The sequence below is a fragment of the Hyperolius riggenbachi genome, chromosome 4, assembly GCF_040937935.1.
Source record: "Hyperolius riggenbachi isolate aHypRig1 chromosome 4, aHypRig1.pri, whole genome shotgun sequence".
NCBI lineage: Eukaryota > Metazoa > Chordata > Amphibia > Anura > Hyperoliidae > Hyperolius > Hyperolius riggenbachi.
Genome location: NC_090649.1, coordinates 252,189,635 through 252,214,905, shown reverse-complemented (window position 1 = coordinate 252,214,905; position 25,271 = coordinate 252,189,635). Strand labels below are relative to the sequence as shown.

The 25,271-nt window shown below is 42.5% G+C and overlaps 1 protein-coding gene across 1 annotated transcript in view; it reads left to right on the top strand.

The window, feature by feature from the left end:
- Positions 1-23,196, top strand: part of AKIRIN2 (akirin 2) — a 34,749-nt gene extending 11,553 nt beyond the window's left edge. The window contains exons 2-5 of the mRNA XM_068279396.1: positions 7,682-7,825; positions 10,269-10,412; positions 18,436-18,507; positions 22,951-23,196. Of these exons, the coding sequence (XP_068135497.1) occupies positions 7,682-7,825; positions 10,269-10,412; positions 18,436-18,507; positions 22,951-22,961 (371 nt within the window). The 3' untranslated portion in view covers positions 22,962-23,196. The remainder of the gene's footprint in view (positions 1-7,681; positions 7,826-10,268; positions 10,413-18,435; positions 18,508-22,950) is intronic.
- Positions 23,197-25,271: the final 2,075 nt, after the last annotated feature.

Below are 25,271 nucleotides of genomic sequence, written 5' to 3'. Positions count from 1 at the left end.
TCATCCAGAGGCTCCCTCTACTGGAGTTATTTAAGTGACCTGGACCCATATGCAATTCTGTAACAAAAAAAAGTTCCCCTGGGGGCTACTCGCTTCACTTCCGGAAGGGGAAGCCTCAAGGTCCAAGGAGGCTCCTCCACCCCTGTAGCTGCAGGCAATCCAGCGCTGGCTCCCCCGAAGCGTCTCGCAATCCTGGCTTGATATATTTACCTTCCCTGGCTCCAGCGGGGGCGCTGTTGCGGCTCTCAGCACAGAGATGGCAGAAATAGCCGATCTGTCGGGTCTGCTCTACGCAGGTGCAGGAGACTTGCGCCTGCGCAGTAGAGCGGACCGACAGCGATCGCCTATTTCAGCCTATCTTCGACTGGAGAGCCGATCCTGCGCTGGAGTCGGGAAGGTAAATATTTACATCCCCGCTAATCAAAGGGACACAGTGACACCGCCGTGGGACACAGGACGACGGGGAAGCCTCGATAGGATCTGGAGGCTTCCCCCATCCGGGAGAGTACCCCGCCAGCCAGGGGCACATTTTTTTTTTTTTTTTTTTTCTTTTTTAGTTACAGGTTTTTCTTTAACTTTTTTTCTCCTAGGAGATACTTTTTCATCTTCAATTTAAATAACTGTAGCTTTCTAGCATTTTTTTAACTAAAAAAGTACCAAAAAGTAGGTGAAATAGTACTATCAAAATTATTTTCATATTTTCTTTCTTTCTGGTGACTTAACTACTTGCTGCATGCCGTGCAGTATATTCACGGCCCTTTAAAAAAAGACAGGATGCAGCAGGGCCGTGAAAAACAAGTCTGCAGCGGCATGCAGCCGCCGCTCGCTCCGTTCGCGCGTGCGCACCGCCGTTACCGCCGCTTAGAGGGGAAGTTAATGATTGGACCGCAGGTCCCATTCATAAATCTAAGTCCCCGATTCAATGAATACCAGCGCTACGAGACGCCGGCATTCATTGTATCTTCCTGTGTTACACAGCCACGGATTACTTCCGATTCACGTGCTTACGTACGTGAATCGGAAATGACGACTGAGGACATCTCTGTGGCCAAATAGTATATTGCACCAAAATTGCATTTTAATTTAATAAAAATCCCCACACTGACTGATATAATTAACTATTCCCTCCACACCCTCCCATAATACCCAAACTTTTTTTTTTATTTATAAAAGGGGGGAAAAAATTTCATCAAAAAAAAAAAAAAATATAAGTAGTTACCTTAGGGACTGAACTTTTTAAAAATTATGTCAAGGCAGTATATTACTAGTAATTTTTAATTTATGGGCTTGTAATTAGTGATGGACGCAAAATTGAAAAAATGCACCTTTATTTCCAAATGAAATATTGGCGCCATACATTGCACTAGGGAAATTTTTTGAACGTTGCAATAACCGGGACAAAAGGGCACATAAAATGTGTGGCTTTTATCCACAGTAGAAGGTTTATTTTAACACTATAATGGTCAAAAACGGAAAAATAATGCATTTTATAATTTTTTTTTTCTTATTATTCATGTTAAAATGCATTTAGGATAAAATAATTCTTGGCATACTGTACACCCAAAGAAAGCCTAATTGGTGGCAAGAAAAACAAGATATAGATCATTACGCTGTGATTAGTAGTGATTAAGTTATTGGTAAAAGAAAGGGAGGAGCCGTGACAGGTGAAAATTGCTCTGGTCCACAAGAGGAAAAATGCCTCAGGTGTCAAGTGGTTAAAATGCATTTTATTGACCATTTTAAAAATTATCACCTAGGAGAAAACTCAGGAGAAAAAAGTTAATTGCATATGGGCCCTGAGCACCACTAATGGATTGTGCCCTTTTTTTGCCGTTTAAGCGGAGCTGTACTTGCATCCACAGACTACATCTCCCAGCATGCATTGTCGTGCATATAAGAGTCGAACTCTACAAATCCAACAGATGGTGCATCTTGTTTAGGTCGGGGGCCAGAGGAGCAGCACCACATAGGTAAATATTGAGGCTCTTCTTCCAATGGCACACAGTTAGGAACCTCCCTTATGGGAGGGTAATTTAACCACTTGCCGACCGCCCTATTGCATATTGGTGCGGCAAAGTGGCAGCCCCAGGACCACGTAACGCAGAATGGCGTCGGGTCCTGGGGCACTGTTTTGCGGGGGATCGGCCATAGGCTCCGCCCACCCCACGGCGTCAACCCGCCGCCTATCGGAAGCGGCTGGCGGGTTGTTAACCTGACGATCTCCGCTTAGGAAGCGTATAATACGCTTTGTAATGTTTACAAAGTGTATTATACAGGCTGCCTCCTGCCCTGGTGGTCCCAGTGTCCGAGGGACCACCAGGGCAGGCTGCAGCCACCCTAGTCTGCACCCAAACACACTGATCTGCCCACCCCCCAGACCACTGTTTGCACCCAATCACCCCCCCTAATCACCCTCAATCACTATCTGTCAACGCTATTTTTTTTTTTTTTAGTCCCTAAACTGCCCCCTGGGACTCTTGATCACCCCCCCCCCTGTGTACTGTATGCATCTATCCCTCCTGATCACCTGTCAATCACCCATCAATTACCCCCTGTCACTGCCACCCATCAATAAGCCCCTAACCTGCCCCTTGCAGGCAATTTGATCACCCACCCACATCATTAGATCGCCTGCAGACCCGACGTCAGATCACCTCCCAAGTGCACTGTTTACATCTGTGCTCTCCTCTAAACACCTACTAATTACCCATCAATCACCCCCTATCACCACCTGTCACTGTTACCCACCAGATTAGACCCTAATCTGCCCCTTGTGGGCACTCACCTGCCCACACGCTCAGATTGCCCTCAGACCCCCCCTTATCAATGTGCCAGTGCATTATTTACATCTGTTCTTCCCTGTAATAACACACTGATCACCTGTCAATCACCCCCCCCCCCCCGTCACTGCCACCCATCAATCACCCCCTGTCACTGCCACCCATCTATCAGCCCCTAACCTGCCCCTTGCGGGCAATCTGATCACCCACCCACACCATTAGATCGCCTGCAGACCCGACGTCAGATCACCTCCCAAGTGCACTGTTTACATCTATTCTGTACCCTAAACACCCACTAATTACCCATCAACCACCCCCTGTCACCACCTGTCACTGCTACCCATCAGATTAGACCCCTATCTGCCCCTATCACCCAATCACCCGTCCACACCGTCAGAGCGCCCTCAGACCCCAGCCCTGATCATCTCGCCAGTGCATTGCTTGCATCTATTCCCCCCACTAATCACACCTTGAGACACCCATCAATCACCACCTGTCACCACCTGTCACCCCCTAACACACCTACCCATCAAATCAGGCCCTAATTTGCCCCTTGTGGGCTCCTGATCACTCGGCCAAACCCTCAGATCCCCCTCAGACCCCCTTCCGATCACCTCCCCAGTGCATTGATTGCATCTATTTTTCCCCTCTAACCACCCCTTAAGACACCCACCAATCACCTCCTGTCACCCCCCCCCCCCCATCCCCAGCACTCCTAGCCATCAGATCAGGCCCAATACAACCTGTCATGTAAGAGGCCACCCTGCTTATGACCGGTTCCACAAAATTCCCCCCCTCATAGACCACCTGCCATCAAAATTTGCCGATGCTTATACCCCTGAACAGTCATTTTGAGACATTTGGTTTCCAGACTACTCGCGTTTTTGGGCCCGTAAAATGCCAGGGCAGTATAGGAACTCCACAAGTGACCCCTTTTTAGAAAAGCCACCCCAAGGTATTCTGTTAGGTGTATGAAGAGTTCATAGAAGATTTTATTTTTTGTCATAAGTTAGCGGAAATTTATTTTGTATTTTTTTTTTCACAAAGTGTCAATTTCCGCTAACTTGTGACAAAAACAATCTTCTATGAACTCGCCATACACCTAACGGAATACCTTGGGGTGTCTTCTTTCTAAAATGGGGTGACTTGTGGGGTTCCTATACTGCCCTGGCATTTTAGGGGCCCTAAACCGTGAGGAGTAGTCTTGAAACCAAATGTCTCAAAATGACCTGTGAATAGGACGTTAGGCCCCTTAGCGCACCTAGGTTGCAAAAAAGTGTCACACGTGATATCGCCGTACTCAGGAGAAGTAGTATAATGTGTTTTGGGGTGTATTTTTACACATACCCATGCTGGGTGGGAGAAATCTCTCTGTAAATGGACAATTGTGTGTGAAAAAAAATAATAAAAAAGTCATTTACATAGATATTTCTCCCACCCAGCATGGGTATGTGTAAAAATACACCACAAAACACATTATGCTACTTCTCCTGAGTACAGTGGTACCACATGTGTGGCACTTTTTTTTGCACCCTAACTGCACTAAGGGGCACAAAGTCCAATGAGTACCTTTAGAATTTCACAGGTCATTTTGCAATAGGAGCAAAGGAGGTTTGGGTCAGCACCCATGTAAGGAGACAAATGTGTGCCCAAGCTTACAGCATTCCACACCACTGGAGCTGTTACTTACTTCAGAGAATCCACTTGGAGCAGGCACCACTGATGTAATAAAACGTCTCTTTATTAATCACATCGATAAAAGCAGCAGTACAACAACAGACCGCTGTTTCGAGCTACCATGCTCTTTCTCTAGTTGTCAAAACTGCAATACGTGCATTAACATTCCACCACTCAATATATACAATACAAACACCAATCAGTGGTCAGCGTTTGAATGAGCCAATGAACGTGCAGGAACAGCATAGAGGACCTGATGGGGAACTGTACAAAGCCCAGTAAGTCCACCCCTAAAAGAAAAACCACTCCCTCTATCTATATTGTCAAAATAAATACAAGGTATTCCGTTAGGAGTATGGTGAGTTCATAGATTTTATTTTTTGTCACAAGTTAGCGGAAAATGACACTTTGTGAAAAAAAAAATTTAAAATCAATTTCTGCTTACTTGTGACAAAAAATAAAATCTTCTATGAACTCACCATACTCCTAATAGAATACCTTGGGGTGTCTTCTTTCTAAAATGGGGTCATTTGTGGGGTTCCTATACTGCCCTGACATTTTAGGGGCCCTAAACCGTGAGGAGTAGTCTTGAAACCAAATGTCGCAAAATGGCCTGTGAAATCCTAAAGGTACTCATTGGACTTTGGGCCCCTAAGCGCAGTTAGGGTGCAAAAAAGTGCCACACATGTGGTATCGCCGTACTCAGAAGTAGTATAATGTGTATTTTTACACATACCCATGCTGAGTGGGAGAAAGATCTCTGTAAATGGACAATTGTGTGTGTAAAAAAAAAATAAAAAAAAAAATTGTCATTTAGAGATATTTCTCCCACCCAGCATGGGTATGTGTAAAAATACACCCCAAAACAATTATACTACTTCTCCTGAGTACGGCAATACCACATGTGTGGTACTTTTTTGCAGCCTAACTGCGCTAAGGGGCCCTAAGTCCAATGAGCACCTTTAGGCTTTACAGGGGTGCTTACAATTTAGCACCCCCCAAAATGCTAGGACAGTAAACACACCCCACAAATGACCCCATTTTGGAAAGTAGACATTTCAAGGTATTCAGAGAGGAGCATAGTAAGTCTGTGGCAGATTTCATTTTTTTTTTTATTTATTTATTTTTTTTTTGTCGCAAGTTAGAAGAAATGGAAACTTTTTTTTGTTTTGTTTTTTTTCCACAAAGTGTCATTTTCCGCTAACTTGTGACAAAAAATAAAATCTTCTGTGAACTCACCATGCCTCTCAGTGAATACTTTGGGATGTCTTCTTTCCAAAATGGGGTCATTTGGGGGGTATTTATACTATCCTGGAATTTTAGCACCTCATGAAACATGACAGGTGCTCAGAAAAGTCGGAGATGCTTCAAAATGGGAAAATTCACTTTTTGCACCATAGTTTGTAAACGCTATAACTTACCCAAACCAATAAATATACACTTAATGGTTTTTTTTTTTTTTTTATCAAAGACATGTAGCAGAATAAGTTTCGCGCTCAAATGTATAGGAAATTTTACTTTATTTGAAAAATGTCAGCACAAAGTAAAAAGTCATTTTTTTGACAAAATTCATGTCTCTTTTGATGAATATAAGAAAAACTAAAAATCGCAGCAGCAATCAAATAGCACCAAAAGAAAGCTGTATTAGTGACAAGAAAAGGAGGTAAAATTCATTTAGGTGGTAGGTTGTATAAGTGAGCAATAAACCGTTAAAGCTGCAGTGGTCTGAATGGAAAAAAAGGCTCTGGCCCTTAAAGTGAACATCCGGACTAAAAATCGACTCAGCAGCACTGAAAAGGCTTGGTGTTTCTTTAACAGTTTCACAGCATCAGAACTTTGTTTCTCTTATCCAAGCCTCATTTCTAACTGCACAGAAGAAAACTGCCCGGGCTTTTTTCCCCTGATGCTGTGCAAAGCATGATGGGATTTCTGATGTTGCTCTCGTTCTGCTGTTTTGGTGCAAATTTTTTTTTTTACACTTTGAATTTGACATTTGAAGCCTAGCGTGTGCAGCTGGGAGGGGTTATCAGGACACAGGACAGTTGGAACTGTCTCCTGCTCCATGTCACCTCCTTTCAACCAAAAAGATGGCTGCCCCATGACAAAGATGGCAGCCCCGATGAACCACAAACATTTGTCTGTTCTTTTAAAACAGGGTGGGTAAAAAATTATATTATCTACTCTAATTAACATAACTAATGTAACTTAATGACAGTATGTTTGTTTAGGCTGAAGTTCCCCTTTAAGGGGTTTTATGACTGCATTCCTTAAGTGGTTAAAGAAAAAAAAGTAATTCTGGTGCTCAGATCACTTTTAACGTTTGTCAGCATTTCTATGCATAAGTCTGCGATCTTTGCCCTCCACCATCCCAATGGCAGCAGGGTCCCATTGTGTGTGGTACCCCCAAGCCCTGGTACACACCATGTCATTTTCACTTTGGATCCTATTCAAACGAGTGCTCAGATCAGTATTCAGATCTAACTTCAATTGTATATGTGTACACGTATGATTGTAAAAATTTCAATACGATTTCCAATCATTTTTTCCGATTTGGCTATCGATGGAAAATGAATCGAAAAGACATACACAAACAATGGCCAGCAGTTTTATCAATTTTTTTTTTTTTTTTTTAGTATGTCTGATCTGCCTTGAAGATTTCGGTATGCTTCCACCCCGATCAAGCCATATTTCCCATCGAGAAAATTATGTGAAGTGAAAACTGCATGGTGTGTGCAGCCGAAAGCACAGCAATGGCTGAGCACATTTATCCCGTCTGCTGTAAGCGGCAGTCCTAGCTTTTCATAGCAACAGAACACATCACTGGCTGTAAGCAAATGTTTACACGTTGCCACTTGCTTATAAATGAGCTCATGTATATGTTAATGGATTCATTTTAAATTGGTGCTTTTAAAATAAGTTACTGCTATATGACTTTGCGGTATCCTAAGCTTCTCTTTGACTTTAATTCTGATTTAGCTATTGGCATGCTGTGTATCACTTCAATGGATTACTGTTCCACACATTAAATATCTATTTGTCCAGTTTGACCAGGCAACACTCCTTCATCCTAGGATGACAAAGCAGGTTGGATTAGTACATTCCTGGATTATAAGTACTTTGTTCTTTTAACCAAGCTGATGTTATAAGTAACACACTAAATAAAGAATGGCTTGGTTTATAGCAGATGATTTGATGTTTAATTAGCTTGTGTGTCTTGTTTGCAGAACAAATCCTTTTCAACATTAAACAAGAGTATAAACGCATGCAGAAAAGGAGACATTTGGAAAGCAGCTTTCAGCAAACAGAACCCTGCTGTTCCACTGAAGGCCAACCACACAGTTTTCTGCCTTCTGGGCCTACTTTACCTGGTGAGTGAAGATGTCATGTCTTCTTGTATTTGTGTTTCTGCTAGACATGAATGAGTGATGAGGCTGTTCCATGTGTTGCAGTACCTGCCTGGAAGACTGATGTAACCACAGGCTTTGTCTTCTTATATCAGTTATATTGCCAGACAACTGTGGCAATCAAAGTTGTCTCGCACTCACAATTGGTTGAGCCTCTTATGTTCTAGCAGAACAGCGTAACCAAGCAGCTTGGGGTGACCCAAAGGAGCACCTAGGAATGTATAGGACACTGAGACCGAAAAGCCCTCCTACTAAAAAGGCAAAACACACTAACCATTGCTTTTTAGTAGAAGGGCTCTTTGGTCTTTTAGTCCCCTATACTTTCCTAGTGGTTTTGGCTCACCCCGAGCTGCTCTGTTATACTGGTCCAAGCCATTTCCCATGGAGCCATATCCGGGACTTTTGGTCCTTTTGGGCTTTTGGTAGGGACTGCCATGCACAGAGGACCAAAAGTCCGATGCAGGCTTTCTGCATGTGGGGTTAGTGTGGCTCTGTAAAATTTAAAGCTATAGGTTTGCTATAGACTAGCGGTTCTGGATGCTAGCTTGGCTTCAGGGGCATAAAGACATAATTTGCATATTTAGTAGCGGTGCATTGTGGGTAACCACAGATGTTCACATAAAGGAATACTGTAGGGGGGTTGGGGGAAAATGAGTTGAACTTACCCGGGGCTTCTAATGGTCCCCCGCAGACATCCTGTGCCCGCGCAGCCACTCACCGCCACTCACTGCTGCTCCGGACCCGCAAAGAAAATCCCATCATGCTTTGCACAGCATCAGGGAAGCAAGGCCCCGCTACCTGTTCACTTCTGGAATTTCAGACTTTACAGTCTGAAAACCACTGCGCCTGCGTTGCCGTGACCTCGTTCCTACTGATGTCACCAGGAGCGTACTACGCAGGCCCAGTATGGTCTGTGCCTGCACAATACGCTCCTGGTGGCAACGCAGGCGCAGTGGTTTTCAAACTGTAAAGTCTGAAATTCCAGAAGTGAACAGGTAGCGGGGCCTTGCTTCCCTGATGCTGTGCAAAGCATGATGGGATTTTCTATGTTGTTCATGTTGCCTAGCAACTGGGAGGAGTGATCAGCACACAGGACATTTGGAACTGTCTCTTGCTCCCTGTCACCTCCTTTCAACCAAAAAGATGGCTGCCATCATGAAATCAAACATTTGCCTGTTCTTTTAAAACAGGGTGGGTAAGAGATTATATTACCTATCTATTTTAATTTTAATTAACATAACTAATGTAACTTAATGACAATGTTTGTTTAGGCTGAAGTTCCTCATTAAGGCCAGATATGGCCAAAAAAAATCAATTTCGCTCATCAAATCTGATCAGAGAGGGATTGAATCCTTCCACACACTAGGCATAGATTTGGCGGTGTGATACACACATTGTATTGCCTTGTGTGTGATGCTTTTTTAATGAGCTATGAATAAAATATTTTAGATGGTGCGTATCCTGAAAACGTATTTGCTGAGAGATCTCTGTGCACTCCAGGGGCGATCACTGCACATCATTATCTATTGGTGCTGTCCCGTTGAAGAAACAATTATTAAAAGATATTGGCATGAAATCTACTAAAAATCTATCGAACTGCAGCATTGAACTGTTTGTTGCAGTGCAACTTTATGAGCTGTCTATCTGCTGCTCCTGACCCACCATCAATCATTTTCAGTGATTGCATCTGCCAGGAATCAACAGGAATAATCAATGTGTATAGCTACCTTTTTAATTCTAGTAAAGTGTGTGTGTGTGTGTGTGTGTGTGTGTGTGTGTACACAAACAGAATTTGACTGAATTTGTATTTAATTTGCAATTGTTACAACCATCTGTTGACTTCAGTACATCTAACACAAGATAACGGGCTGCTTTATTAAACCATTAACGCAAAAGCTTATCCAAAAGGAATACAAATTCATGTTCATTGCTCAATTAAGGCAGATAGCCCACTTGTCTGTTTTCTGCACAGGAAAACTGAGAACCAATGTAATCAATGGGTTGGTTCACACTTGAATATGTTTTTCACATGCAGAAAAACTGCCAGCAGTTGCAGCACTGTGCATTTTCTCTATCCATTACATTAGTTCTGTGAAAAGTATGTGGTTTCTCACATGCAAATGCACATGGTATGCACAACGACGTGCACAGAAAACTGACAAGTGCTCCGGCCCTTAGGCCCTGTTTCCACTAGCAGTTTTTGTGGCCCGTTCTTTTCTTCCAAGACCGTTTCTTAAACAAGAAAGTCCTTCTGACAGGATGGTTTTTCTCATTTACCCACTGATGGTCTCGGTAACGGGTCTTTTTAATTTTATACACATGGAACAAAGTGTGTGATTTTTGCTTTGTTTTTGTTCGCTGATACATTTTTTTTGTTTAGGTAATACATTGTTAAAATATCTTGTAGGAACGTTGCCATCATCACAACTGCGTAAAGAACAGCCTTTATTCACTCTGAAACAAGTTGGAATGATATGTGAACGTCTCCTAAAAGAGCGTGAAGATAAAGTTCGTGAAGAATATGAAGAAATATTGACATCAAAATTGGCAGGTATGGTTTGATTTTAACTCCATTATCCTCTATAATAAAACCTGTGTCCCTGCGTGTGCTGTCTCTGTATAGCTAGTCCATGCTTTTTGCTACTGCGCATGTGCACAGCATGGATCCAGCCTCACAGAGACAGGAGGATGGGGCCAGGGAGCCGGGTGTGTGGATGGGCGCACGCGCCGGTTGCGCAGTAACATGCGGCGGGCGGCAAGAAACAGACCCTATAGCCCGTTTTTTAAATGGGCTTGGGTCTACTAGTCGGTTAAATGATTCCATTAAACATGTATATAAAGTAGGCAAATTTTATTGGTTCCAGTGTTTTGAAAGTAGAATACAGTCTAATCTGGTAATGAACATTTATGATGCTTTAAAAGGGACTGGCTCCTGTTGAGTTCTAGGCTGTAGTCATATTAACATTTAACAACTCTGTGACTGCCTAACGCAGATTGGCGGCTGCAAAGTAGTTTTGTTCCTCCACGACGCCGTATGGTGTCCTCTCACAAGGAGCGAGAATAGACGGGAGCTTGTGCGAGCTCCCGTTTGTAAACAAAGTGGGCCACAGCAAGCAGCCTGCCAGCCCAAGACCAGCGCTGGCAGACTGTTTTTTACATTTTACATAAAAAACCCCACATTTGTATAGTGCTGCGATCTTACGCAATGCTGTACAAAGAATTGCCTTGTCACTTAACTTTCCCTTGGAGGGACTTGCAATCTAATCCCTATCATAATGCATACATAGACATATGCCTGTGTGTGTATCATTCTAGGGCCAAATTAAAGGGGAGGGGGAATAAAAATGTAAAAAAAAAAATCAACTTTTTTTTTTTTATGAAAACAACCTAAAAATCGCAGCAACAATCAAATGACCGCAAAAGACAGCATTATTTGCGCGAAGAAACGGGGGTAATATTCATTTGGGTGATAAATTGTATGACCAACCAATAAACTGTTATGGTGGCCATACATGGTACAATTTTTTTCATCCAATCTTACCATTTCTATGTAATATAAGGGAACTGCCTAAATTATCCTTTCAGTATATTCACTTAATTTACCCTTATACTACATAGAAATGGTAAGATTGTATGAAAAATTTGTACCATGTATGGCCACCATAAAGTTGTAAAGTGCCGAATTGTAAAAATTGGCCTGGTCACTGGGGGTATAAACCTCTGGTCCTCAAGTGGTTAATTGGGTCTGACAGCTGCTCAATTAAAAATTGAATGGCACATATCAGTACTAAAGTTTTTAATCTGGTCGACGGCTCTGGATTTTAAAATGTCACTATTTCCAGATCCCGAAAGTTTTTAGAGTACTCCTATAAAGGTGGCCCTCCACTAGTAGATGGCCACCAGATCAACCAGACCTTTGGTTAATACAAATTTGGTCATTGATCAGATCTAATGTATGTTAACATTTTTCCTTCCTAATATAGCTCTGAACTTTTGTTTTAGGATCAGTACAAAGAACACACTATCTTGCTGAGAAGAAAAAAAGTCCTCATTGAAAATGGAAACTTGACTGTACTGGTAGTCCCCGGTTAACGAACGAGATGGGGACTGTAGGTTCGTTCTTAACCTGAATCCGTCCTTAAGTCGGAACGCTGTGCCTTTTGTCCCCTGTGCATCCAGTGACACCCCCCCCCCCCCCTCTGTCATCTCTGCCCCTGTGCCCCCTTTCCTAATGCAGAGTATGCACAGCAGAAGTGATTACAAGTCTCACCTATTCCATGGCGGCTCCGGGCCAATAAGTAGCGTCGCGTAAGGACGCAATCAAAAGGAGACCCCGCGGCTCCTTCTGATTGCGTCCTTATCCGATGCTACTAGTGAAGCCGCTGGGAGGAAGGCGGAATGAAGGGAGAGAGGACGCTGCTTATTGGGCCGGAGCCGCCACGGAATAGGTGAGACTTGTAATCGCTTCTGCTGCGCATACTCTGCATTAGAAAAGGGGGGGGGGCACAAGAGTTAGTCCCCAGGCTGCTTGACGGCGGGTTGGCGGGTGTTCATATTGGCAGGGCGTTTGTTAGTCGGGCGTTTGTAACCCGGGGACTACCTGTACAGTCTTGCTAAATTTGTGTAGTAGAAGGGTAAACTGAGTGATTATATTTGGGCCTCATGCTACATAGGTACATGGGGCACCTTTAGAGGTACTCACGGTGTATAGAAGACAATGTGACATGCATAGCAAACATTTCATTGACCTATTTGAAATTTATAGAGAAAAAGGGAAAGGACTGGTTTAAAGCACTGTAGATAATCAATCACTTTATTAATTTGGAAAAACTGATGAGATAAAGGTAGTTTCTTTGCATGCAAAAATAGTACAAAAATACAATAAAACATTATTTAAAAAGCCTCAGCCTATCATAGCTGTCAGTATAATAATGGCTGCTATATCAGAGTACAGTGGCCACTGTATACACTCAGACCAATCTGTTCTCACATACTTTACATACCACCTCGGCCGGCAAGAGTCACTAAAGGAGACACAAAGCAGAACTGTCCTTAAAGTCTCCTTTGCTTTTCCATGGAATCAAAAATTGTCTGCATGAGCAATTAAAAGGAAACACTAATTCCTGAGGTCACAGGCACAACACATGTCCACATGCAAATTATGGGCAGATTGCAAAAGCACACTTATTCCTGAGCTCATATTGCAAGATGCATATTCATAAGCCAAGCATGCAGCGATAGCTAGAGAGCACATGAGGCACATCTGAGGAGCGGGGGAAGCCAATTCAGCTGAAGATACACAGCGGCATATGGTACATGCAAATGAAAGACAGGAAGGCTCTAACCCACACCGCTTCCAAGCCGAGATGTCCCCGAATGTCACTGTCCATAAAAGCTCCGTTATCTGTGGACCTGGAGACAAGCAAATATATTCCCAGGATGTGTCACTTTGTCACACGCAAACAGATTCCAGCCACTCCAGGACACCAAGCATGGCATTCCATGTGTGCTAGTTAGTCAGCAGCCATGACAGCACGTAGGCCACGCCCCCTACACGTTTCTTCAGGGTGTGGCTTAGTTGACAGCGTCGAAACCCTGTATTTAAGTTGTCACTGGGGGCGGCTCTCAACAGCCTCACCAGCCCACAGTGACTCGTTCCGCCCTCCTGAAAAGCCAAAGCACAAACGTAGCAGAGTCCATAGGTATCTGCAGACCAATTTTGTACCTAGATTCCTCATCTAAGGAGCAGTTGTGATTCGTGATTAAATCTAAAAACACACCCTATAACATTCACAGAATTTGTATAAAACATTAACAACAAATGGCATCATTTGGCAAATTATATCAAGCACACAGCAAGTCAATCTTACTGGCAAACATCCCAAATAGCAGCCATTATTGCCAACAAAGAATGAAATGGATGCTAACACAGTTAAATATTACAAAGTAACAAATCAAAGGTAAACTACCCAATATTATCAGTAAGCGCAGAAAAAACAACAATCAACACCACCAAATCAGGTACCATAGACCTGGCACCTCAGGAACGGGGATAGATCCAATTCAGCATTAAGGCCACACGGGGTCACAGTATTGAGCTTATAGATCCACATTGCTTCTTTACAATACAAAATATCATCAAAATCTACCCTATGTCCCGAGATGCCAAGCCTATAGATGGGGTGGCACAAGAGGTAGTCCCCGGGCTGCGTGACGGCGGGTGTTCATATTGGCAGGGCGTTCGTAAGTCGGGCGTTAGTAACCCGAGGACTGCCTGTACAGTCTTGCTAAATTTGTGTAGTAGAAGGGTAAACTGAGTGAATATATTTGGGCCTCATGCTACATAGGTACATGGGGCACCTTTAGAGGTACTCACAGTGTATAGAAGACAATGTGACATCCATAGCAAACATTTCATTGACCTATTTGAAATGTATACATTGTAGCAGTTCCTTGATAGTTATCAGCGATGCAGGCACTGTAAGGTTCTTGCATGTTGTGCGTGAGACCGTAAAGTAAAACTGAAGCAAAATAATAAAAAAAACTACAGATTTGATTTAACCTCAGTTTGCTGGGCAGCTGATCATAGACATTTTAAAGTGACTAATGTTTTTTGGGTAAAATATAGTATATAGGTAACTGGAGCACTATATGTATCACTACAAGAGTTCGGGCCCGTTTCCACTAGAGCGAATCTGGATGCAGATTCGCCTAGACAATACAAGTGGATGGGACTGTTTCCACTTGTCAGGATTTCTGGGTGGTTTTCTGTGCAGAAAAAAAATCTGCACGGCAGAGCCATCAGAATTTGCATACTGCTATGCGATTCGCATACAATGTATTTAATAGGAAATTTGCATGCGGTTTTGGTATGCAAATTTTCATGTGAATTTGCATACAATTTTGCATAGAAACAATGGAGAAGCACACAGGCACTGCCATGATTAAAGTCGCATACATAGTCATACATGCGAAATTCACATCCGCATGCAAAAAAATTTCCGCGGCGGTTCCCACCGCACAAGTGGGAATGGGCCCTTAGTCAATTGTTCTCTGCAAAAGAAAAATGTTGTATTGCATGTACCCATGTCTTTATTCCTATAATAAAAAAACACCTTATTGGGCTGTGTGATAGAGCTGTATATGAGCCTACCATGGGAAAGATGAGCATCTGGATAGGGTTTTATTAAAGTGTACTCAAGGCAAACCTCAGGTCGAAAACCAGATACTTGCCTAAAAAGGAAACCACCTGGCTCCTGTAAAGGCTTCCCACGCTGTCCTCTGGGCTTTGCTTCTTGTGGACCCCCAAAAGAAATCCCACAAGAGCTTGTCTGATTTCAGATCCGGGCCGTGTGCCTCTATATGCCGACTGCACAGGCATGGTCTACTGCATGGGTGTGGGCTTGTGCATAAAGAGGGGTTCGGCGAAGAGAACACAGGAAGCCTCTGGAGGATCCATAGGCTTCACTCTTCAATAAGTATGATTATTGACCTAAGGTTTTCCTTGGGTTAACTTTAATAACAAAAGGAGTTTATAAAACTGGGTGTTTTTGTTTACTATTGTTTCCTTTTATATTGATGATCCTGTCTTGTTGCATTGCTATCTTAAAGCGTTATAAAACCCTGACATAATCAATAAAAACATGTTTTTCTACTTTTTATATGCCATACAGTTAGCATATTTGCTTTTGTGCATAAGTATTATTCATTTAGATATTACAAGTTCCCAAAGTACACTTTTTTTACTCTGAGAGCTTACTTTGCATTTTATTCATAACTGCTTTATTCATTATCTAACTTAAAGAGAATTTGTACTCTAAAATTCTTACAATAAAAAGCATACCATTCTATTCATTATGTTCTCCTGGGCCCCTCTTTGCTGTTTCTGCCTCTCCCTGCTGCAATCCTGGCTTCTAATTGCCATTTTCATCCAGTGTTTACAAACAAGACATAGCAAGTGATACGCTGAGAAGAGCTGAGTGTGTGAGTCATACAGTGTGCAGGGGGCCTGGAGAGGGTGTGTATAGCTTCTAGTCAATCACAAACGGCACAGCACATTCCAGCCTCAGCCCGACAGAGGAGAGATTAGATCATATAACAGAGATACTACTGCCACTGTGCAAATAGGAAAGGCTGCAGTTAGACAGAGCACATTAGAACAGGTATAGGAACTTATAGGATAGAAGAAATAAGGATGAACATTTTGTTAGAGTCTCTTTAAAGAGACACTAAAGCGAAAAAAAATATATGATGAATTGGTTGTGTACTATGAATAATTACTAGAAGATTAGCAGCAAAGAAAATATTCTCATATTTTTAGTTTCATGTTTTTCTAACATTGCATCATTCTCTAATATGTGCAGATTACACAACACTCAGCATTCAAAATGATTCTTTCAGAGCAGTCTGTGAACTGACCTCTCCTCTGGCAGAGGAAAAGTAAAAAATTAACTAACAGTTGAGATAATAGTCAGAACACAGCCCTCTCCACGACTTTGAAAGTCGTAGAGCTTAATGGCTTTTTTGTATAGAGATAACTGAAGTTTCTTAAATCTTCCTGTGCTGGAAACAATTAGACTAATGTATCTGATCTTAATGTTTTATTTCTTAGCTGTTCTACACATATAAATCATAATATCATAATTTTTTTCTTTTTTCTTCAGTGTCTCTTTAAGCATAAATGCTTTCTGATTGCCTCACTGTCTTTAGGAGATCAGGCAGTGTCAGAGAAGGCTTTGTTTACATTCCTCACTTGATACAATTAAACACAAGATAACATTATCTACAAGTTCGGAAGCGGCCAGCTCTGCTGGCAGGGAAGCTTCTAAGGGCCCATTCACACCTGAGCAGGAATCGCACGATACCGCTACACAATGTGTTCTCACTGCCGCGGTTGCGGTTAGCGGTAACCGCAACCGCGCTGCATGCAGCGGTTTGCCGGCGACGAGCGTTCCGCGATTTGCGATCGTGATTAGCGTGCATAGCACGCTAATCGCGATCGCTCCAAACCTGCCGCAGTGTCCAGTGATTTTTCCGCGCTGATCGCGGGAAAATCACTCCCGCAGAACGCCGGCGGTAATCGCCGGCGTTCTGCGGTTTTAAGTGTGAACGGGCCCTAAGGCTTGTGTTAACCCTTTGAATGCAGATCTAGTAAAAAAAAAATTAAAATGGTTGTGTATAATATGCTGTAAATAATCTATTAGAGTAAAGGTGGCCATACACTGGTCGATTTGCCAGATTCGACCAACCGATAGATCCCTCTGATCGAATCTGATCAGAGAGGGATCGTATGGCCACCTTTACTGCAAACAGATTGTGAATCGATTTCAGCCTGAACCGATCACAATCTGTGGAGCTGCCACCCCCCCCCCCCCCTCCTGCATACATTACCTGTTCCAGCCGGCGCGAGTCCCCTGGTCCCCGCTGTCTCCTTCTCCGCTCCGGGCTCCAGACCGTTCCTGCAGCTACTGAACTTCCTGTCCTGTTTAAAATTCCTGCCAGGACAAGAAGTTCTGTGTAGCTGCAGCCGGTCCAGAACCCAGCGCGGAAAGAAGACAGCGGGGACCAGGGGACTCGTGCCGGCCGGAACAGGTAATGTATACCCGCTGTATTGCGTCGGTTGTCGGGCATTCGAACGCCGCTATCGAGAAAAATCTTCCGCACGGATGGATCACCGGGAACAATCGATTTCGGACGGAAATCAATCATTCTGTCAGCGGTGTGTGCGGTGATTTCACAGCCGATTCGATCACTGTGATCGAAATCGTTAGGTGTATGAGCCCCTTAAAGAGACACTGAAGTGAAAAAAAATTATGATATTATGATTTGTATGTGTAGCACAGCTAATAAATAAAACATTAAGATCAGATACATCAGTCTAATTGTTTCCAGTACAGGAAGAGTTGAGTCTCCAGTTATCTCTATGCAAACAAGCCATTAAGCTTAGTCGTGGAGAGGGCTGTTATCTGACTTTTATTATCTCAACTGTTCCTGGACTATTTACTTTTCCTCTGCTAGAAGAGAGGTCATTACTTCACAGACTGCTCTGAAAGACTCATTTTGAATGCTGAGTGTTGTGTAATCTGCACATATTATAGAATGATGCAATGTTAGAAAAAACACTATATACCTGAAAATAAAAGTATGAGAATATTTTCTTTGCTGCTAATCTTCTAGTAATTTTTCATAGTACACAACCAATTCACTATATATCATATTTTTTTTTCGCTTCAGTGTCTCTTTAAAGTAGAAATGCTGGGTTTCATTACGCTTTAATAGAATTATGCGGATGGGAAAAATATATGTTCATATTGATGAAGACATGGGGATAGATTTGGAGAAGATTGCATGAACTATACACAGTCCTGCAGTTGCTAAGTAACAGGCACAGCGTGCTTGCTAAATCGCTCCCATGTAGCCTGGTGTGAAACTGAGGGGGTTTTTTTGCCTGCAGCAACGATGTTTAGTTTGAACTGCATGCTATGTGTTTGAATTTTCTCAATCAACCCGAATTTGTTTGTACCTCCATCAAACTGTTCCCTGCTAATGAACCCTTTTTTCTTTACCCTCTGCAGAGCAATATGATGCTTTTGTGAAATTCACTCACGATCAGATTATGCGACGATATGGAGAACAGCCTGCTAGTTGTAAGTGGATGCGTGTTTTTTTTTTTTTTGCGCCTTGTAGTTTCCATTTTGTAAGTGTAGGTAGGTGAAGTTAAAGGGAACCAGAGACTCCAGCGTTTAAAAAAAAAAAAAAAAAAAAAAAAAGATTTCATACATACCTGGGGCTTCTTCCAGCCCCATAAAACTGCATCGCTCTCACGCCGCCATCCTCTGCTTCCTGGATCGCTGGTACCGGGTCCGGTCACTTCCGGCGGACGCGGACAATTATCTGCATGCACAGGGACTCCCTCCATACCCGTACGCTTGCGGCTGCGCACTATGCAGCCGCACGCATAAGGGTATGCCGGGAGCCCCTGTGATGCGGTCGATTGGCCGCGTGCTGCCGCCGACTGGCCGAAACTCCGGGACCGCCGGATACAGGAAGCGGAGGGCGGCTGCGTGGGAGCGATCCGTGCGTATGGGGCTGGAGGAAGCCCCAGGTATGTATAAATTCTTTTTTCTGGGGCCTCTGGTTCCCTTTAAATATGTGCTCCTCTTCATAATGCTGGGTACACACTGTACAATTTTCCATGCGATTTTCCGACCCAATCATTTTTCCCGCTCCATTCTGCGCTTTATTCTCTTATCTTCGCTCGTTTTTTCTTTTTCCATTCACTTCTGTGATAAATTGAGCGTGGAATCAATCGGGAGTAATATTGGATATGAAGGATTTTATCCATCCGATGAATCTATTGCATGGAAAATCGGACCGTGTGTACCCAGCATTAGATGTGGCAGTATGCTCTTCAGATGTTTTGCTACAATAAATTGACTTCTTGCCAAGCATTTCAGGTGATTAGACTGAGAGACAATTGCTTAAATTATCTTTTACAATTGTCTTGCATCAACTGTTCAATCATGTTGGCTTTACTAATTTTAGAGCCAGAAACTTTTCTTTTTTTTCTCTCATCAGTAAATCATAAAACCCAAAAGTACAATTTCTCGGTCTATATAAAGTTCTTAATTGCACGTGGGATGTCTTGTTACCTGTGTTTCTCAGCATTATGCTGTGTGGTTCATCACGGAAGTAGAAGATTTCAGGTTAAATTTATATATACAGTAGAATCCCTTTTTATAGTAAACTCCAAGGGACCAGGAAAAGTAGTTAATATTAGAAGTTTACTATATCAGAATTGGTCATACCAGGCCCAGATTTACATCACAGTAGCCTATAGGCACAGATGTCCTGGCACCCTAAACTTCACCCTCCATGTACCTACAAACCCCCGCCGAACTGCACTTGTGCCAGTTTCTCCTTTAGGTAGTTGCAGGTGTCCCTTAGCATTAGGTAGCCAGTGGTACCCTCAGTATTAAGTAGCTAGAGGTGCCTCCAACTGAAGGGAGATCTGTTGACTTTAATCTAGCACTACGTTACTAAGCAGTTGTGATTTGAAAAGCTCTTGCTAATGTAATGCTGTGTGTGTTCTCACATGAGCGATGTGATTTTTATAAAAATCTCCCATAGCATTTCATTAGCAAGAGTTTTTACAAATTAGTAACGCTTACAAAAAGACTGCTAGTGGGTTTGAGGCCTAACCCTCCGTACGGATCCAACTGTTAGAGGGCCAGGAGAATTGGCCCGAAACATCTCATCAGTACACTTTGAGGGTAGAATGTCATACAAAGGGATTACAAGATTGTTTTGGGTGACCTTTATCTCAAATATTTATGTAGCATTAGCATCTCCCATTCTGCTGCCTGACATAAGTTACTCATTTGCTTCTTCATAAACATTTAAATCAGAATTGCTGAGTTTCAGGTATTTAGCCTCATGAACTCTAGCTCCCGCAGTGGTGTCATTCTATTGGATAATTTTCAAGCTGCATAAATTAACATTTTTATAATTGCCATAGAAGTGGAAATAAGAATTGGCCCAGAGCTAGTCATCCCTAGTGATGGATTGGAGATAGAGCAGAGATCATGTGGGAGGGGAACCAGGAACTCTCCCACACAAAGATTTTTCTGAGCTATGCTGGAATCTTGCAGTTGATTTGGGATACATTTTTGGTCCTCATAATAGAATGTTGGTTTGTTCTTGCTATAACAAATGGATTGGAAAAAATAAAACAAGAAATGTTGTGTGAGGTGCTATGGGTGACTGTATTGCAGTAAAAATAGTTTAATAGATCAGCGAAGCTTTACAAAAGAAAGCTTGTTTAGGGACCAGACCTTCTGGCTGACAGACAACCATTCCTTGTCCAACTGCTGCTACATTCTTGGAACTGCTAATCCCCTGGTCATCTTACTCCTGGGTTACCATTTGGCAGATGCAGACATCAAAATAGCGATGTATTGATTTTTACAGGGAAAGCCTTTTCTGTACTTATTCTTTAGCAAGCACAAGACAGAGCCTCCATCCTGGTCTGTTTGTGAAACTGAGCACACATTTCTCATAAAGATCAATAATAAATCAGTTTGGAATACGAATGAAGTACTCACATTCCTGTGCTACTGCCTCTGTTTAATTACCATTTTAAGCTTTTAAATAGCAGGAGAGGCATTTTAAATTGCATTGTTGAAAGATACCAGAGCTTTCATAACCTAGAGAATACATAGGTCTGCAATCAGTTTGCGCCTGCATAAAATATGAGATGGATGCCATATATTTACTGTATTTAGTCCTACTCCTAAATACGACTCTCCTAAAATCCCTAAGGGCCCTTTTCCACTAGCGGCGTTTGCGATGCTGAATCGCAAAAACGCAAACCGCTAGCGATTTTACAATCGCTACGGTTTGCTTTTTAACATGGGAATCGCGGTAGGTCATTTCCACTACCGCGATTCGTTTTTGCGGGGAACGCGAACGCGCGGCGGAGCGATAATTGCCGCGATTTTGCTATGCAGTGCATAGCATAGCAAAATCGCGGCCGCAAACGTCGGGGGAATCGCCGGTTTTGCGATTCAGCAATCGCTAGCGTTCAGCGTGAACGCTAGCGATTGCAGGTGGAAAAGGGCCCTAAGTTTTATTTGAGTTTTAAAAGCTGAAAAATTAATATTTTAATGTTGTCTGAGCAAAATGAGTTTTAGGCTTGGTTTGCACACAAGGTGTCCAGTTCTGTCAATTTTTGACTGTTGGCATGAGTTTTGCATTTTTCTATTGCTGTTGACACAACAGTCTGGTCTGGTCCTGTTAGTTTCATATCGGTTTTGTATGTGTTGAGGCAGGGCTTTTTGGCGCTGAGGCTTGGTGCGTCTACAGCAGTAATGCTATAGTCCACACAAGGGTAGCCTGGGCTACTGGTGATTGCCAGACCCCAAATTACTTCTCTCTCAGAGTTGCTGCGACTCAGAGGGGGGCATATAGTTATTAACTCTGTCCGGAATTTGTGCAGTAGTAGGGTGAGCCGCCATTCAGTTCACCCTGTGCCTAAATGACTGGTGGCATAATGCCATGTACAGGTATGCATCTCTTTTGGCTGTTTACACCAGAAATGTGCACTTTTTGTGCGTAGTCAAGTGAAACCGAAACTGATGCAAAACACAGGACACTACTGGACTGGAAATATGCAGATTTATGTGTGAACCAAGCCTTAATGTATTGCAGCACCCAACTTGAGCTATTTAAAGGGGCACTGTGGCGAAAATAGTAAAATTTAAAATATGCGCAAACCAAGTATGTTTTTTTCCAGAGTAAACTGAGCCATAAATTACTTTTCTCCTATGTTGCTGTCACTTACAGTAGGTGGTAGAAATCTGACAGAAGCGACAGGTTTTGGACGAGTCCATCTCTTCATGGGGGGGATTCTCAAAAATGTATTTTCAAAAGCACTTAGTGAATGGCAGTTGCTCTGTCCAGCTGCCAAAAAAAACTGTGTAGGGAGCAGGGAAGCTGGCCAGCATCCTTGTTTAAATCCTTTTTTAGAGAATATCTTTATAAAGAATAAAAGCCTTGCTGAGAATCCCCTATGAAGAGATGGACTAGTCCAAAACCTGTAACGTGCATAGTGCAGACATGTAAAACATTTTTTTCATTTTTCTTATTGCTTGTAATTCACTGATTAAAGCTGGCTATACACTACAATGTTTCTGCTCAATTGAATATTAAAATGTATAACTGGGCAAAAAATTGACTCACCGCCTTACCACAAGTAGCCTGTAGAAGATGTTCTGCGATCAGCTTTTTTTTTTTCTACATTGTCTGACGTAATGCCGTTCTTAGGATTGTCGCTGCGGCTTAATATTGTATGGTTACCTTTATGCTATAGTCTAACTCCAGTCTGGCTGAAGTGTAATTTATAACCCTGGGTTCCTAACACAAAGTAAGAAAGCACAGCCGAGTTCTATGTAGGCTTAGGACTATACATACATGTTTTCTAATGTCACTTCAGGTACCTTTTTTTTTTTTTTTTAATCTTGCTTTAGTGATTGTGATGTACTTTATTTTTCCAGCTAACTTCTTTTTTTTTTTTTCTCTTTTCCCTGCAGATGTCTCATGAATCGTTCTTGCCTTCCATGGCTATGCTCCCTCTTATTGCTGCAAGATGTCCTAGTTAAGAGTTGCAGCAATGCCATACTCCCTTTCCCTGTGAACACAGCTTTCCAAGCTTTTGTCAGTGGCGACCACTCTTATGCAGCGACCGGTTTTGGAGTGTTCCCTGATGTCAGTGCCACTTGGATGTGGATCTATGCTACCTGTATTAAACCAGTGGCCTCATTGGCTGTATCATAAAACCTGGCTTCTTTTGTTAATGTTTTTAAAAATAGTTCAAAGCTGGCATTCAACAACATGCCCTGTGCTAGTTGTGTAAATACGTGGAAAATGGCAAACTTTTTTTTTTTTTTTTTCCCCTGGAAGGATTGTCGAGCTTTTTTTTTTAAACAGTGCACTACAAAGCAGTATCCACTGTAAGCACAGTGGGACCATCCATGGGACAATTTTGAAGTGACATTTAACACACCTGACTAAGAAATAAAACAAGGGCATGGTTTTTTTTTAAAGGACTTTTTGGGGGAAGGGGGAAATGTAAAGAAAAAAAATACCAATTTACTTGTTTTGTAGTTTTTATTTATTCTATCATTCTTTAACAAATGTTTAATGCAATTTTCCCATCTGTCATTGTTTAACTGCCTTGTAGTACTGGAATTTAGTTGAAAATAAACAACAAACTGCAATTTTTTTTTAATTTTTTTTTTTTGCCCAGTTGTATACTAAAGTTGTATATTGTTTCCCCTACGTAGAAAAATGTATCAAAGTACATTAAAGTAATAAAATTGTACCTGGTGATATTACACAGAAGAGCTTTATGGGAATTTAATCGTGAGATGTAGCTGTATCAGTTTTCTGACACTAGTGGTGTTTGGAAACTTTAGATCGGCTATAGGTTACCAAGCTAAACATTCAGTCACTAGGCAATGATTTGACCATAGAGGAGTCTTGGCAGCCAAGTGGACCTTGCCTGTTAATTGAACCTTTCTAAAGGTGGAGAGATTGTGCATTCAGGTCACACAGCTCTAATATCTTTGCCCAGCTTAAAGCATAAATAAACTTGGTGGGTGACTTTCTTCTTTTTTTCCATCCAAAAAAAAAGCCTTTGGTGGTATTTCTCTGTCTCCTGCAGGTCTACACATTTAAGCTACACATATGCTGGTTTGAACTCCACTGCTGTGGATGATAAAGACTGCCTCAGCTGAGAATTGGGAGTCAAACCAGCACGTGTGCAGCTGCTGCACACTGCACAATGTCCCGCTGAAGATCCTGCAGGCCCGAGCACTTCCTGATCCCATTGTTCTTCCCCCTCCCCCTGGGAATCTGTTCCGTCACACTCGGCTTTATGGCTGCTGCACCGAACAATCCTCTATCTCCTCTGATTTAACTGCATTTAAAGACGCAAGGGACAGACTGCCACTATTGCCATACGCAGGCAGCCCATGGCATTATTACTGGTACCAATGCCAGCAGAGTACCACAAGTTGCAGAAGTAATGCAACACAGTACATGGGTAACTCTAGCATTGCTATGGTAATACACCTTACAACAATACAGTAAATGCATGTTACCGCAACACTAAAGCTACCCATGTGTAGCAGGTTGTGCTAATTGCGCAAACAGCAATACTGCGCAGTTGGTAATATTGCTTCACACTGGTTGCTTATGGCAATATTGCTGGTGGTTTGTGCATCAGGCCCAAGGTGTACCTCCTCCCCATGCAATACTACAATTTGTGTATGGAGGGGGCAGGTGTTTAATTTTTATCCTTTTGTTGGTGCATAGCAACAGTGCAACTTTTTTTTTCTTAGCATGTAAACTGAATGTTTTGGGGTTTTTTACTTGATTTACTAAGCCATAGGCTAATGAAAACCATCTCACTGCATGCTGGGCTTGACAACTCACCAGGCTTACAGTGCCAAGGTAAACATTCTATTCTTCCAGCCTTCCATATTAAATCCCTGACTTGTCCCCATATCTGCATAATCTGCCAGGAAATTTAGTAGATGGTGTAGTGATTGTCTTCCCCCCCCCTCCCCCCCCCCCCCCCCAATAAAAAAAAAATTGAATATAAGCAGGATATACTTTGTATATTCACCACATGGTGTGTATATACGTGGATCAGCTGTTCAGGCAGTCTCATTCTGTAGTTGTAGGCAGCTGACTCAAAGGCTTTTTTATACAGATGAGCATTAGGCTAGGATCACACTATGCTTGACTGGCAGTGTGTACGCTGATGTACGTTATTTGTATCCATTGTAACGTGTTTTGACAATGGCCAGCAAGGGAGACATTTGGGAAGGGTGTTGGATAGGATTGA